The sequence below is a fragment of the Macrobrachium rosenbergii genome, chromosome 2 (assembly GCF_040412425.1).
Source record: "Macrobrachium rosenbergii isolate ZJJX-2024 chromosome 2, ASM4041242v1, whole genome shotgun sequence".
In the NCBI taxonomy this organism is placed as follows: domain Eukaryota; kingdom Metazoa; phylum Arthropoda; class Malacostraca; order Decapoda; family Palaemonidae; genus Macrobrachium; species Macrobrachium rosenbergii.
The window spans coordinates 96,474,360-96,491,859 of NC_089742.1; the positions used below are offsets into that span (position 1 = coordinate 96,474,360).

The 17,500-nt window shown below is 37.7% G+C and overlaps 1 protein-coding gene across 4 annotated transcripts in view; it reads left to right on the forward strand.

Annotated features, from left to right (window-relative positions):
• LOC136849218 (uncharacterized) overlaps positions 1 to 17,500 on the forward strand; it is a 760,295-nt gene that overhangs the window by 742,242 nt on the left and 553 nt on the right. For all 4 annotated transcript variants that reach the window (XM_067122421.1, XM_067122439.1, XM_067122450.1 and 1 more), the window contains one exon: positions 17,298 to 17,500. This exon is cut by the window's right edge and continues 553 nt beyond it. In XM_067122421.1, the coding sequence (XP_066978522.1) occupies positions 17,298 to 17,399 (102 nt within the window). In that variant the 3' untranslated portion in view covers positions 17,400 to 17,500. The remainder of the gene's footprint in view (positions 1 to 17,297) is intronic.

A 17,500-nucleotide genomic window follows, 5' to 3' on the forward strand; every position in this document is an offset into this window, starting at 1 on the left:
TGGGAAACTCTTCCACATCCTCCTTATAGTCCTGATCTTGCTCCTTCAGATTTTTTCCTGTTCCCAAAACTCAAGGAACACTTAAGAGGAGTCCGTTTGAATCTTTGGATGCTGCTAAACATGCAGTTTCAACATGGTTTAATAGAAAGGCCCCAAATTTCTACAAAGAAGGGTTGCAGAGGTGGAAACAGCGCCTTGAAAAGTGTATAGAGTTAGATGGTGGATATGTAGAAAAATGATGTTTGAATTTCCTTAAATAAAGAGTATATTGAATTTTTCCGGGAACTTTTTGACTTACTCTCGTATATGTATATATGTGCAGTATGTATATATATATTATTATTATATATATATATATTATTATATATATATATATATATATATATATATATATATATATATATATATATATATATATATATATATATGTATATATATGTATAGTATGTATAGATATGTATATATGTATAAATATATAAATATATATAAATATATAAAATATATAAATATATAAATAAATATATATATATATATATATATATATATATATATATATATATATATATATATATATATATATATATATATATATATATATATATATATATATATATATATCTATTTATATATCCAAGGCAGGTCAGGGAAAGGCACTGTCCTTATGCATTTAATTATAATATGCCGACGTTTCACAACTCCTCATAGTTGCATTTTCTAGGCTGCAAACAGCGAACATGGCAATCAGTAAATTAAAATCAAAATCACAAATCAGAATTACAATTACAATAAAACGTTCAGAATAAAATTACTAAAACCTGTCCTAAAAGAACAAGTAAAAGACTGTGACAACCTACCCAGAAGGAAGTTAAAAACAAACTGCTGCACTCGCATTGAGTATTACAAAAGAGAGAGAGAGAAAAATAAATAAATAAATAAACATACAGACGAAGAAGAAACAACTCAACAAGACCATCAGGCAATAAACAGTTGTGTAAAGGATGTCTGGGAGTTTAATGGTGGCACAGTCAATTTGATAATAATAGATTCAAGTATTGTTAAATCATTTGCTTTTTGTACCTGTCCTGTTACTGAAAAATCTTTATTTTCTATGAAAGTTTTACACATCTTAGAATGATTCCTGATAATAGACTGTTCAGGGCTGGACAATCTGCTCCCGGTTCTGAAGCTGACTCCTCTATGAGCATCGATGCGAACCCGCAACTGCCTCTCAGTACATCCGACATAGATCCCCTGACTACATCTGGGGCACTTGTACTTATATATAACATTGGATGCAAATAAGGGACTGAGGTGGTCTTTAAACTTGAAGAGAGCGCCAACTGTTCAGGGGTTCCTCGGGATGAGCTTGAGGTTAAGGGCCGGTAATTCCTTTCGAATGATGTTGAGAAATTTCTTCCTGAAAGAATCATCTTGCATATAGGGAACGCTGCGTATAAATTCATCTTAGGGATGGTGTAATATAGAGGAGGTGGCGTCATCTTCTTGTTCAACATACTATTTAACTGTTTAAAAAACAGTTTGGATGGAAAACAGTTGTTCCTGAAATAATTAGTGAGATATGTTATTTCGTCGCTACCCCCTTCCTTAGGAGGAAGATGCTGTAGGTCTCTGTGAGCTCTTGCTTCACTCAACGTTCCATCATGTTTTCCATATAACCTCAAGAAGAACGTCCGGCATGAATGTTTTACTTCGTCAGTCACTTCAGATTCACTGTGTTCCAGAAGAGCCATCATCTCCTCTGTTGATGACATAGCTACCTTGGAAGCCTTTCTCTTACCTTTACCATATGGAAAGCTTACAGCATCACAACCACTTAGTACATATCCACAGAGAAATGCTGATGTAGCCTGTTCAGGTGTTATGTTGTTCTGACCCAACATAGAGGCAATTGTGTGACAAGGCAAGTAAGATGCATCCTTTTTTATTCAGAGCTCTCTCAGACTTGGAATGCGAATGCTATGGTAGATTACCAAAACAATGATGTCAGTGTCTGTAGCCTGAATGAGGGCACAAGTATCGCAGTGGTCACTAACACAGTAAGCCAAATGAGCAAATAAGTGTGTGTCACCTTCTTGATGTTCACCACATAGAAGGTTAGGGAGCATTTGGATTTCATTTCGATGCATTAAGACCAGTGTGTCATTCAACCCTCCTAGAATCAGTGAGGCATTATTCGTGAGTCTTTCTCCAAGAATTTTCCAGGAAATTTTCAAGTGCTGCTTTATTTTTAACCATGGAGATGAGTGATTTCCATGATGGTATGGTATTTTCAAAGTTTCATGGACCTTATATGCGTGACTAGCCTCCTGCTTTCTTTGCCTTCGGTTTAGCTCAGATATCTTCAGACTCGTATCTTTGTCATAACAGTCTCCTACGAAATTCACCATATCACATTCTTTGGGTTTTGACTCCATCAACTTGTGAATATATCTCCTTGACATATTACTGAATGTGGTATTATATCTTTTATCTTGGTGCTTGTGAATGAATGCCATGGCATCCACAAGCATGACGACTACATTAGTTTCCTCATGTGGGAAGTGATCTTCTTCAATCCATGACCGCCCAGTTGGTTCTTAACTGCTGCAATGTATTCTGATTTGTTTCATTTCCTCATACTGTAACTGTGACCATCATTATTTGGTTCAAGGAGCCAGGTTGGATACTCTGTTTATTCGTAGTAAAATGCATCGGCGTCGACACTACGCAAGAAGTGCATGTTCCGAACAATGTTGTTCTGTTCTTTATACAACTCTGCTGATGTCTCAGATCTGCCAGATTTATAACTTTTTACATCAAAGGTTTTAAGTTTTACTGATGGTGCATTTGTGCTCCGAAATCTCTCGCCTATTGCTAGTGCCTCAGTGCCTTTTTGTTTTGCATAAATTAGATCCATTTGAACAGATCCTGGATAGTTTTCAGCGACTGTATCTTTTGTCATATGTACCATAGATTTCGTCTCCTCAGATATAGTTGTAAGTCCTGGTAATGATTTCAAGTATTTCTCCCTAGCTGCTTCTTTCTGGGTAATACCTTTAAAAAGTTGTCTCTTTGCCGCTTTGCATATGTCTTTTCAAGGGTCGTATTTGTCCAAATGCCATTAAAATAACCTTGGCTTCATGAATTGTAAAGTGACCCTTGCAGAATTCTGCAGTAAGCTCCTCTGGTGAGGTTCCCTCATTGCATGCAGATAGTGAGGAATACGTACTACGTACTTTGTATGGCCAGCACAAACCATATATAGCAGCAGTTTTCCTACTCCATCAAGATGCTCTTGCCATTTCCCAGCTCTCAGCTTCAGTATATCTCTTGAAGATCAGAACCATTTCAGTATACATTAACCAAAGCTGTGTTGTAGGATGTCCTCTAATAATTCATCAAACCTCTGAAGTTTTTCTCTTATTCTATGGACACTTGTTGCCAAATTTGCATATGCATCTCTTGATATATTAATGCTTGTCTTGTTCCCCAATCTGGATGCAGTTCATATATAACTGAGACTCCATGCATCAAAGGCTTCCCAATATAGCTCCAACATGGCTGATAGCAATAAGGTATGACATCTGACCATTCCATAGTAATAATGACCTGCTATTAATATATTGACTGTTCCAAGTTTATAGATATCAGCTTCAGACAAAATTATTTTGATTCCTGATGATTTGAAGAGAGTTCCTATAACCCCCAAATAGTTATTTGCAATATGAAAACTACCCATTCATAGTATCAGGTATTGGTACTTTTGTTCCTTATTTTTCTTCAAACCAGGGCATATTTCATATACGAGTATTGCTTCATCACAAGTAGCCATACAATATTGTTGTCCCAGTTTAATGGCAGCTGTCATACAGTACTCCAATGATGTTTCATCTACATCTGGTTTTGTTGGTGATTGTGGAATGAAATGACCATAGCATATAATTGAATGCATGAAATTAATATTTTGGCAGCCAATCAATAGAGTGTAAACTGTTGTTTATACAACAGCTTACTGTATATTCCGAGGTGAATACTGTACGGTACATACAAATGCTTCAAGTAATAACTAAAATTTCTTGTTTGAACATAGAAAGCTATGTTCATTTTCAAATAACATCGTTCCATATGAAGTATAAAGAAAAGATATGACAATATGTTTAGAAGATTTGTAAAGTACTAAAATTGAAAATCACCCTTTCATGTATAAGATGTTTTGTGTCATAACAGTCCGGTTACAGTAATTCAAAGAGCTGCTAATCTATGATCAGGAGCAATTACTTCATCTCTTCGTATCATTTAAGTTCTGATAAAACAGAAAATTAGTTGACAAAAACAACTTTTACCGACCATTTAACAAAAATTATTTAGAAAATTCAGATTTCATTGTCGGCCATTTTCGGATTCCAAGATGGCCGACAAAGTTATGGTTTCATAAACATTTCCAATTAATTTTTTGACCCAAAAAACAAGCAACGAAAAATGTAGGTCTGCCCTTGTGCCAAATTTATGATGGGTCACCTCCAAAATTTGGCCCTTGGGTCCCCTAGTATATAGTGTTTTGCTGATGACAACTGTTACATCATGGTTTGAGCTGTGTCGACTATGTCACTGTTCACCACCTCTAACTTGCTTCATGATTCACTGTTCAGTTCTCTATTATCTGTTCACCGTTTTCTTTTCACCATTTCTATTCACGTACCAGCGAGTTCCCAGCGAGTGGTTGCAGGTATTTTGTAACCTCTTATCTTTCCTTTATGTTCTACATTAATGATGACGTTTGCCTGTTTCCATCCGGCAACGAAAATCGTTTTGAATGCCATTCACTTCTGTTTTTGTCTTTAAAACTTGACCAACAATGCCCATTCCCCCTCCCTCTCTCTCTGACTCATCCGCAAGTTCATGCATGTCATTTTTTATGATAGATTCATGAATAATTTTTATGAATACCCTTTATGAATACTCTCTCTGCAGCAGTCTTGGCGAGGCTACTTAGCTGACTCCGGCAGCGTCTAACTAAATTAAAGTAAAATAACGAAGAACATCCAAAGCATATTTTTAGCTCTTTATTTTTGACTTTTCGGTACAAATCTGGTATCATTTTCGAAAAAGCGGCTGGAATGAGCAAAAGACGTGGATATGGTAACAGTATATACAATATTACAATTACACATACAATAAAGGTCGAAAAATTAAAATAAAAAACTAAAGAATTAAAAAAAACGCTTTTTAATTCTTTAATTTTTTCTTTTAATTTTTCGACCTTTATTGTATGTGTAATTGTAATATTGTATATACTTTTACCATATCCATGTCTTTTGCTCATTTCAGTTGCTTTTTCGAAAATGGTACCAGATTTGTACCGAAATGTCAAAAATAAAGAGTTAAAAATATGCTTTGGATGTTCTTCGTTCTGAAATTCATCAGTATACTGAGATTCCCCAAGTATTCCCAGTCACGACGAAAGTAAAATAATATTAGCTACCAGGACTCCTAACAATATGCATATTAGGTATAAGTCAATTGACATATTTCATAAAATAAACTTGAAATGTTAAAGCAAATACAAGGCAAACATAAATTCAAACTAGTTGAAATAGAACTTGAAAGGAAATAAGTTACTCATGGTATCCCAATAAACATGAATGTAATGCTGTAAGCAATCTCAGATGTCTTAAAATTCAAGCATACTTTACTATAAACGACTTCAAATAAATCTTAATTTTCAAAACAGTTAAACAGGATTTACTATCCAAGTTACATGAGCTTTACGTAGTCCTCGGTCCTACTTATTTGGTGGAATTTGTTGCTATCTATCCTGCCATGTGAATAACTTTTGGAATTTGGACTTCTCGCAGTTCGTTTTTTTCCTTTCTACGATGAATTATGGCGAGGACTCTGATGATCAGTGTTGGAGCCATTACCACAGTTAAGCAGAAAAAGATTTAGTTCTTGATAATGATGAACTGGATGACTTGCTTCTTTTCTGCCATTGTTTGGATATGCAATCTTGGAATGTTGAAGGTTTCGTTTGGCGACTTGCATTGATGGTCTTATTATTTTTGTCTGGGATAAACACCACAAGACCCGTTATTTTGCATCCACGGTGTATCTTCAGATTGCAATCACTGGCATATGTGACTTCACATTTTGTGAAAGTTGCCCTTTTTTTCGTTGAAAACATAATGAAATCTTGTAGATTGGTGATCGTAATTTCTTGAGTTTGCACTTCCTGAAATTGGCATGAATGGATATCCTGATTATGTATGAAAGTGTATAAGCAAGTTGTTTTAGGCTTGTGAATTTTATATTTAAGTGACTTGCATCACAAATCGTGTAGTTGAAATGTGTAATGCATGTGTGTAAATTCTCTTTGACTCTGTTGTGAATGTATCTTCCTTTATATACGTATCTTCCTTTATATACATTCAGTATTCAGTGTTAAAGTATGATTTTAGTAGGAAAAGGGTAAAAGAGCAGTACTTACACTAAACCTTTTTCGTATTTACTGGAATGATAATTAGTCAGCCTTCTTTAGTAAAAGCAGCTCAAAGAAAAGGATAGAGTAAGTGTGTTAATTCAATGGGGAATATGGAGTATTGATTATATCTAAATTTTTCATTAGTAATTATTTCTTTCAAGTCTTTCAATGGTAACAGATTTGCAGAGACTTTTCCTTGGGAAGCTGTTACTAAACTAGTTACAAAATCCTGTGACTCGTCTCCTGCTTTATACTTAAATTCATTGTCTGGAAGCAATTTTGGGTTTCTTTTTTAAAATCACTTAATATTTAACATTTCTTTTTTGTTCTTCAGTTCTGTCAGTTGTGTATTTCTTATATTTGCTTTAGTGTTCACCATTTGCATATTCATATCGTTCATTTGTTCTTCTATTGAGGAGATTCTCCTTTGAAGAGATATCAGTTGAATTTGGTTAGAAACTCCAAAAATGACTGAAAAGCCTCCTGAAATAACAGCAGCTTGGCTCTTGTTTGTTGTGGCACATAATTATCATTCTTCTATTTCTTGAAGTGTGTCTTACATTCCGTAGCAATGTTTCTGTCTCTGCATTGCAGAACTTTGGCTTTTGTTCTAAGGTAAAGTCTATTGTTTTTACTTCCTTAAACAGACTTCCTAATTGTTGACTGTTAAGATCTTTTATGCTTTCGTACTCAATTTTTATTCCTGCATGTTTGTTTATCAAGTTCACCTGTCCTTTATCCATGATTAAACTTCCTGTATTGATTATGCTAATTGCATCAGTCAAAGCTTGCATTTGTATAACTTGCAGATACATGACGATTATTTTCAACATTGTTCCTCTCATTTTGATGAGTTCTGAAACATTACATTTCTTGTTGGTGGTGGCTGCATTCAGTTTATAGAGTTTTCTCTATTTTTATAAGAACTGACTTTTCTTGGTTACTGCATTGCGCCAGCAGCTCTCCGATACTTGTCATTTCTGGAGAGGGAAATAGCCGTAGATCGGGATATAATTTATTCCTGATGCATACAAGGTTCGTCCGGTAACCGAAATCTGGGGATCATGGTCCGTAGAGTTTTCTTTGGTCAGTCTAGTTGTTAAATCGGCTACAAGTGTGTTAGGCCAACGTTTCTCCCCAACTCTGTTGAGCACGTTCAGGGCAAAGGGCAGGAGTAGACTGGTGTTCATGCTGGGTCCTACTCTTTATATACGCGATGGTCAGCAGGGGGTCAACTGCATGCCGACTTCTGACTGGCCAAGGCGAAATGCGGGCTGCTTTTTGGCTAGCCGCTAGCGAGAAGCTTCTTCAAGCTGGATCTTGCATTGTAGGGCCAGGAGTGTCGCTTGCTATGGTGTCTGTTGCAGGTCTTGGCACAATGGGTCGTCTAATGGTGGATAGGAAGAGAACTTCCTGGGTCGTATTTAATGAGAGGTTTACTTGTTGTATTAAGAGTGCCTCTAGCAACCCTAGCATCTCGATTCCGGGGCCTTTCCAATTATCTCGGTGTTTTCGATAATCGTATTTCTTGCGATGCCGTATGATGGGATTTCCTCATATGGAGTTTTATAGCACCATCTTGCGCATGACAGGAAATTCTCTCAGCCAGTTTCATGGCAGTCATACCTGTATATGAGCTGGGACATCCACAGACTGGGCATTTGAAGTGGTATACCTTGTTTGTCTGTCTATGGGGCTCTCTTATTGGCAAGGCCGGGTTTGTCTTCATTATCAGGTCTCTTGTACGTCTGTTTTGGTAGTACATTACATTTCAGAATTTTTCTCTACATTTCTTTGTTTCCTAAACATTCCCCATTTAGTTATAGAAAAAGTAAATTCGAATTTAGTGCATTGCAAAACCAACTACTTAAAGTAAGAATTGCAAAAAAAAAAATGTTTTACCACTAAGTCATCCAGTGAAGGTAAATGTAGCAAGAAAAAAATTAAATATAGGAACAAATCTACCAGTGTGGACTTTCAGTGAAATGTGATTTTTCTGTTCCTTAGGAAGTTTAATAATCTCTTTCTTTTAGCAACTAGATAATGATTCTCCAAATTTTTTTGGTAGTAGGCTTCAGTCAGCTGATTCCGAGAACAAATATTATCCTAGCTTACGTAATTGCATATGGCAGATCAGCCTTTTTTTTTATATTATGATGATATAGCATGATGAAAATACAGTATAAATGGATTCAGTAAGTAAGATATCAGTTTCACTACCATTGCATTTATCTTAACACAGCTGTAATGGCCTATTTGACTTATGCAGATGATACTGTAAGTGTAACACCTAGCCTAGGCCAATAGTTCACACACACTCATTTTGTACATCGTGTATGTTAACAACTGATTAGCAAGTTGCTGTATAAAAATACATTAATGGTAATAAAACCTTGGTAGGCTGTGGGTATGCACAGGTAGGCTACCTACCGAATTGTGTCATGCACTAGAGAGAGAAAAAGGTGTTAAATGTTTTTTTTCAGATTGCGTTTATACAGTATATTTTGTTACAAATATGGGAGAAAAAGGTAGATAACTGCCTTTTGCTTTTTTTTTTTTTTCACTTGCCCTTATCCGGATTTTGCCATTATCAGTTTGACCCTTGGTTCTAATATTAATGTGGGTAATTGAAGAATTACTTGTATATATAGACAAGTAATCACTCAATTATCCTTATTTGCACTATCAAGACAGTTATTTGGAAGGTCTTGGCACCAAAATATATGTATAAAGACTATATGCAATAAATAAAAATGATTAAAAAACTGTCTGTTTGGTTGTAAGTGCTCTGGGGGAAAAATAGACAATGGTAATACTTTTAACAGTATTTAGGCCACTTAGAAATGGGCGTTGGGGGGTGGTAGGTAAGGGTAAGCATTTCTTAGGGCAGTGGGAGGGCCAGAAGAGCCGAGTTGGGATGGCATACAGGTCCTTTCTCTGCTTGAAAGATTTCACAACTCTTATAGGCCTAAGAGCACTTCGTCAATTAACGCATCACATCATTTTCTTTATTGCTTTTGAGTGGCCGAGAAAGATATGTCATGACTACAGTAATGAATGGTAGAAGTTGGAAGGGTGGGCAAGCACATGTTGTTTTGTAAGCTTCTTGTTAGCTGAAAAGCAATGTCATTGCATGTAATTATGTTTATTGCCATTGAGTGGCTGCTAGAATGCGTCATGATGACATCATATGAGCTTCCCTCTCTTATTGGCTGCCTTTGAAGATACCAATAGACTCTGTGGCAAAGTGCACTCCTCTTGTTTGTCATGTTGGATGTCATTTCTCAGTAGTTGTGCATTAAATGCTTGCTGTGTGAGCATGTTTTGCAGTGCTTTCCCCAAACCTTATCACTTTCATATGTGTACCTGCATCTTTGCTGGTGCTGTTTACTGCTATGTGTGGTGCTGTCTCTTGTGCAAGCCCCAACACATATGCCAAGACACTAGAATTTAAGATCTCCTTGAAAGACTCCTCCAATGGAGATAAAGCCTCATTAATTGGGAGATATGCTCAAAATAACGGGCAAGATGTGGATTGTGCCACTGAGCCCTCCTACAGAACCAGGAATGCTAGGGGCATCTCCTTTTCATTTGAATGAGGAGGAGCCCTCTGAAGGAACTCGGGGATCTCCCATTCAGTAATCTGGTGTTGAAGAGGACCTCAACCGGGTACCCTCTCCTCCTCCTGAAATTCCTCTTCCTCCAATGGATCATAGTGCTTCACCTAAGACTCAGTCATTTGCCAAATGGTAGTGATGTGGCTGCCTCGACTCAACCCATCCCCAACCCATCCCCACAGAGGTTCCTAACAAGGAGATTCCATCTGAAGCTTAATGTCAAGGAAGTCCTTGACATTAACATGATTATGTCCAGGACACTACTTAAGCTTCCTGTCAGGAAGTCAAGGCAGTTTTGGATACTTCAGGTGGATGTTGCCTCAAAGACGTTTTAGGTCCTCAGAAGGGAGAATAGAAAGTTCTTGAATGATGCCTGAACAGAGATTGGTTTTCTCATGGAGAAATATAGGTCTTGAGGGTGCTAATGAAAAACCCAAGGCCAAAAAGAGGTAGAGCCAGTCTCATAGAGGAACAACCTACTACTTCAATAGTACTGATTGATTCTAATACTCTGACCAGTTTAGACCATAACCCCTCAGGCTGGGAGGATCAAGAACACCAATACCAGCTCCTGATGCTGATGCTGATAACTCTTGGCATGAAGCCTCAGTATGCATCCTTTTGCCAGATGGCAAATACCTCATAAACCAAAGAAAGTCAGTGATTGAGGTGGAACATGGAATTTTAAGACAGAGCTGCCTCTCCCAATACAGAATGGTTCTTCATTCCACCAGGAGCAGAAATTCAGAAACTACCAGAGGAAACAGTCATCCTCTCTGCTGCATGGCAACCGAAGCCATTGAAGCCACCTTTTTCTACTTTAAGAAAACCAATACCCTATCCAGGTGGCCCCAGCCTTCTGCCCCTTTACTTTTAAAATAGTTATGTGAAAGCAGCATTTCAGAACTTTGCAGGTACTTGGAAGCATGTGTCAGTGGTAGAAATAAAGCTGTTCATTTCACCCATCCTGGTATCTGACAACTCTATGGATTGAATAACAGATGTCCTCTTCTTTGAGTGAAAAATCTCCCACAGGATTTGGCTACCCAGAAGTTTGGGCCACTAGGGAAGCCACTTTCAAGTTCATTTACGGCTCCATCTCCTCTTCATCCTAACTGCTATCAGTATCATAGAAGTGACAAAGAGAGAGCTCCACAAGTCTTCTAGGACTACCTTGACTGTTGTTGCAAAGACCCTCATGTGGACCCTATGGGGAGTGCTTTATGATTTCATGGAGTGGCATCTCAGGGATGAAAGAGAAGCATTGGCAGGCCCCATCTTGTCGCTCCTCAATGCCATCCTGCTGTCCGCCTCCCTTCTGTCATGATCTCTGTGAGGGCTCTGATGTATTGCTTGTCAACAGAATTGTATGGTACCTACTCAGCTGGGTAAGTTGGAACCTGGGAAACATTGTTCCTGGGAGTCCCACCCCTCAAATCAAGACACCCTGGCATGACCTAGAACTGTACAAGCCTCCAGTTGTCCCTAGGGGATCCTTCCAGCAACAGAATAGGGGGGGGGGCCAACAACAGCAGCAGCATTCCTTTTGAGGAAGACAGAGATGCACCTTTTGAGGGAAAGGACTTGGTAGGTTGGAAATCATCTTCAGCAGGACCACAAGCAGTGGAAGTTCTCCCCTTGAAGGCACATCATCATCTCCCACTCCTCAAGGTTTTTCCATTAACCAAACCCCTCCTTAGAGAAGTGTATGTTGAAGACTCTCCTAAGGATGTCGTAGAGAAAGACATGTTCATTTGTCATCAGGCACTTCTCTTCACCGTCATGCAGAAAGACTTGACCAAGTACAGTATGTTCTCTCATTCCACGTGCGACCTGGACTGTCTCTGTCAATTTGAAAGATGCATATTGTCATGTCCCTATCACTGTTCCTTTCTGCTCCTTTCTTTTCTGTTGTTGCATTGTGGACCACACATAAGAATTGTTAGAGAATTGCAACAATAGTTTTCTGTGAAGAGGGAGTCCCTATTCTTCCACAATCACTAAAGGTTTACCTAGCTGTCATGGCTCACATCCCAGATGATCCTCTTTTATTATACCCCATCACAAGCTTAACAAGCCACTCTCCTGCATGAGCTGAGAATTACTTAGTGTTAGTAATTAGAGAGACAGACCCCCCATTCCTTTCCTAAGTCCCATGATGTCCAGAAGGTGGGCACACTGCTTGCTTTCTTTGGAAACTTCACTTGTGAAGAAATCTCCAGGTTTATGGGGCTGTCAACAGAGACAGTATTCCTCAAACAATAGTGCCACAAGATCTCAAAAGTTTGACTGCATTGTTTGCCAGTAGGTGGTATGGTAATTCCCCAGCTACATAGGCTGCTTAGTGGAAAGTGAAGGGCCTCCTTGATGCCATGGTACTTATGAGATATTGCATGGCAGAGCAGTTATCGTGCAACCCACCCTGACATAATTAGGTAAGTCACCTGCGAACCATACAGTAATCCTTCAATTATCCGGACTAATAGAGCCAAGGGTCTGTTGGATAATGGCAAAATTTTAATAATGGAGAGTAAAAAAATCTAGGGGTGTCCAATGGCAATTCTACACCCTTCCTCACCTGTCAATACCACATAACTGTAAACACTTAGTATGCTTATAAACAACAATCATCACAATTTAGACTGCAAACTTGATGCAAAAGGCAATTATCTACTTTTTCCCCCATATTTGTAACAAAATATACTGCATAAATACACTGAAAAAATGCAACTCCTTTTTTTCTCTTGTATATGACACAGTTCAGTAGGCAGGTAGCCTATCTGTGTTTGCCCACAGCCTACCTTGGTTTTATGACCATTGATTTATTTTTATACAGCAACTTGATTATCAGTTGTTACCATATTGTATTACCATACATGAGGTAAAAATGTATAGGCTGTGTGTGAACTATAGACCTAGGCTAGCCCAGGTGTTACACTCTCAGTACAGTAAAGCCCCGTATTCGTGGGGATGGGTAACCCCCCCCCTCCCCTGCAAATAGCTAAAATCTGCAAATACTTAAAACCCCTCTAAAAACACTTAGAACTGCCTATTTTGATAGTTTAAACACAAAAAAAAACTCTAAAAGTGCTTGTACGTATTTTAATAGTTTTATCACAAAAAGTAGCCCTTTGTTGGCCGAGTTGGTTGAGCTTCAGACCGTCATTCGATGGGTCGGAGTTCGATTCCCGCCGCCGGCTGATGAAGAGTTAGAGGAATTTATTTCTGGTGATAGAAATTCATTTCTCGCTATAATGTGGTTCGGATTCCACAATAAGCTGTAGGTCCCGTTGCTAAGTAACCAATTGGTTCTTAGCCACGTAAAAAATAAGTCTAATCCTTCGGGCCAGCCCTAGGAGAGCTGTTAATCAGCTCAGTGGTCTGATAAAACTAAGCTATACTTTTTTTTTTATCACAAAAAGTGCAATTAGTCATGAAAATATGAAAATACAGCAATTAGTGAATATTTCTCAGTGAAAAATACCGCGAATGGGCGAATTTTCCGCGAATAATGGGTTGCTACGTTTCACAGAGAAATGTGCGAATAGTGAGACCGCAAATACGGGGGGTTTATTGTATTCATTTGCAAAAGTAAAATAGGCTATTACAGCTGTATTTAAGGTAAAGGTAATGGTTATGAAACTGTTATTTTACTTATAGAATCCATTTATACTGCATACCGATTCTCAGAATCAACTGATTGAGCTTGTTATGAAAGAATTAGGAAAATAATTTTTTACTTGCTGAAAGAAAGTTTTTATTAATGGAATTATTTTTATTTTTATACATAAATGTAAAACTGATATATAAAGGTAAACTAACATACTTTATGTTAAAGTAAATTCCCTCAAAATCACAAGACAGCTGTTTCCTGATTTGTTTGTTTACCGATGTAAACATACCTCTCTCTCTCTCTCTCTCTCTCTCTCTCTCTCTCTCTCTCTCTCTCTCTCTCTCTCTCTCTCTCTCTCTCTCTCTCTCTCTCTCAGTACTGTACATAACCTTTAATGAAATATGAATTACTGTAACATAAACAAAGAAACACGAAACTAAAACTCCAGGAAGTTCACAATTCCATCGAACGAGTGTGTGCATATGTACATGTGTGTTGCCATTTTTTTTATTGCTTTGCTTGATTTACTGTACCGGTTTTATTACAATTTTAGTTGACTCTAAGTATGATTATTACACATATATCATAACAGTGCACAAGAGAATTTATATCACTGTTGAATTTTCATCTGTAATCATCATAAAAATATTTAAAATGTGAATTTCAAATGTAGGCAAGACAAAATCAGACAGGCCGTACCAAGTTCATGAATGGCATGGAATGAGTGTGTGCAAACGTATGTACCCTACGCACACGATAGCATTCATATTTTGGTTTGGAAGAATAAAAAATGAGAAAATATATACTGTAAAAATATAAACGAGAATACTGTAGAATAAAATATGAAGAAAAAAGTAAAGGATTTGTGTGTTACTGTGCTTAGACTTAGATGTAAGCATACCTACCTCTCTCTCTCTCTCTCTTTTGTAGCCTATGCACACGATTGTCTTATCTTCTGGTTTGAAAAAATAATTGATGAGAAAATACAGTAAAAATATAAACGAGAATACTGTAGCATAAAACATACCAGTAAATAAAAAAATGAAGGTGTGTGTATTACTGTACTTGGACTTTGATGTAGACATACCTTGGTTATTGTTTCTCTCTCTCTCTCTCTCTCTCTCTCTCTCTCTCTCTCTCTCTCTGTACATATCCTTTAGTAAAATGTGAATTACTGTATCATAAGCATAAAATCACGAAACCACACCAGCTCTATCAAGTCAGTTCTACCTAGCCCTCTTCACCCATCCAACACTTTATCACCCCCGCGCAGTCTTAGAAACTGCCTGTAAAGTCCCCGCTCAACGGGTTTTCTATGGTAGACATCCCGTTTTCTACGGTGCCTTCACATGCGACCTAAGATCGAACGGTCGCAACCTTATTATCATTATTGTGATTGTATATTTATTATCTATTCATTTGCCCTTGTATCATGTATGTGTGACAGTATTTTTATGTCCAACCAGTTATTGTTAATCATGATGTTTTCTGTATGTACCTGCTCTGTTTTGCAGAGAAATAGTTTGACCTCAGGTCACATGTAAAATTTTTGTACTCGCTGTCTCTGCGTATACGCAGACGTCCGCATGCCGCTTTATAAGCGGGTTGCTTCAATAATAAACCATTACGGGCTGCTCTAGAAGCAAGAGCCCGTGCTGGCACAAGGCCAGCTAAATCTAAAACAACAACAACATAAAAAACCAGCAGTACTTGTCTTCCTGCTCTTTCTCTAGCACCTCTCACATGCTCACCAGCTGCACTTATCTTCCAAAACAACCCTCTTGTCTGAGCCTTCCTGTATACAGCCTTACTGCCCCTCCTCTCCGATGGCAGCAAGCCATCCGACCACCTCCCCAAACATGGAAATTTCTCGAGGCTTCCCCCACTCCCTGAAACCCTTTCCCAGTCGGTCTAAGTGTAGGCAGTGTTACCAACATTTTCTTGAGGCCATGCAGCATTGCCAACCACTGGAGGACAGTTTTTTCAAATGTTTTGAAGTTTATATATATCATATATCTTTGGGGCCTTGATCCCTGGTCATGGTGTGTACGATAATGCCAAGTTCTGGATAATGGCGATCCGGATAATTGAGGGAGTACTTGTATATGTAACACATGCACAGTTTTTCCCCCTCCATTTTTTTCTGTCTAACGGGAATCTTGCATAAATGAATGTAAATGATCACTTATGTGACTTTGCCATGGACTGTTTTTCATCTGGGACATTGGGATTCCTTACACAAGAATTGGGCCGTTTCGCCACTTGTTAGTTTCCTGCGCACTGGATTACATCAAAGAAAGAAGGGTGAATAGTGATTATCTGGGTAGTCTATGAAGGTGGGTAAAAGAGCCTTTCTGCCTTGAGTCTCTCATAGCTGGTCTTGGCCAGAACAGTGCCTACTGGCAAACTGACGGAGACTCAGGGCAGAACCATAAGGGTAACTCCTTTGAAGACTCACAGCTGATACCAAAAATAGCTTTTTTTTTTACATCAAACTTATTTCATCTTTCGTCTTCATGCTAGCTTATTTATTTTATTGTTGCCGTGCTAGAGATAAAGACATCATAAAAAGGTGAAAAATGCATATACAGTATACGGTGATTATATTTCATTACAGTCATTATGAAACTAAACAGGTAATTGAATTAGGTATATTTAGGTTACAAAAGTTCAGTTTAACCACATTCCCATTACATTTCATTATTTTAATAGATATAACATGAAATTGGTCTGTTAACAGAGAAAAAACATTACATCAAGAACAGAAGAACGACACATCCATTGGCAAAATATTGATATTTCGAAAGGTATGGGCCCTGTAGCTCGCTGGGGGAATCCCCAAAACCGTGGATTCTTGCTTATTAACAGTGATATAGCAGTAGGCTACTGTTCCCAATACAGAAACTGGCAGTGAAAAATGCCCTCCTGATGTGTCATTGAGTTCTAATTACTTGACAGTTATATTACTAGTAATACCTAAATACATTATTGCTAATATCCATCAGAATATTTATAAACTGATGACAGTTCATGGCCAACCATTTCACTGTATAATTTATACCATATATATAAATTTATATAAGGCAACACTGATACTATTCCTGGTTGTGAGATTATGATCTAAGATGGAATAACGAGTATTCTTATACACATACAAGGTATGGACATCGTGTAGATAGTGAGAAAAGGGAAGAGCAACTACGGAAATGCTAAGGATAGAAAACGTTCAAACTGAACCTTAAAATTATGGGTAATTTACCCAACAGATTGCATTATATAGCAGATACTTTACTTCATAATTCATGTAAATTTAAGTTCATTATTCTGTGACTTAGCTGCTTACCATTTTGTTTTAACTTTTCCTGAGCATTTCAGATCATTTTTATCAATTTCAATGGCTTTGTATTAATTTCTTGTTAATCATTGTGTCGGTGATCAGAGTTGGCTTCTGCTTGTAGAGAACTGTATTCTTAAATGCCTTTTTCATCCAACGTCATATGATGGAAACCTGACAAAATATGTTGATTTATTTGCTAGATCAAATTTGTAGATTATTCGATTTTTTAATAAAAGGAATTTATATTTACAGGTCCAAGCTGGTGGATTACCAGTTCCTGAACTCCCTGGTGGGAAAGTAATGAGTCTGGAGGAAGTTGAAAGATTGCAGCAAACTCAAGTGGTTCCCAATTGAAATTATTAATATGAATATGAAAACCTTTATGTCCCTACCCTTGTCCACCTCTAGATCTCAGATTTACTACCAAGTGGTCGTAATGATGGCGAGTGCCTGAA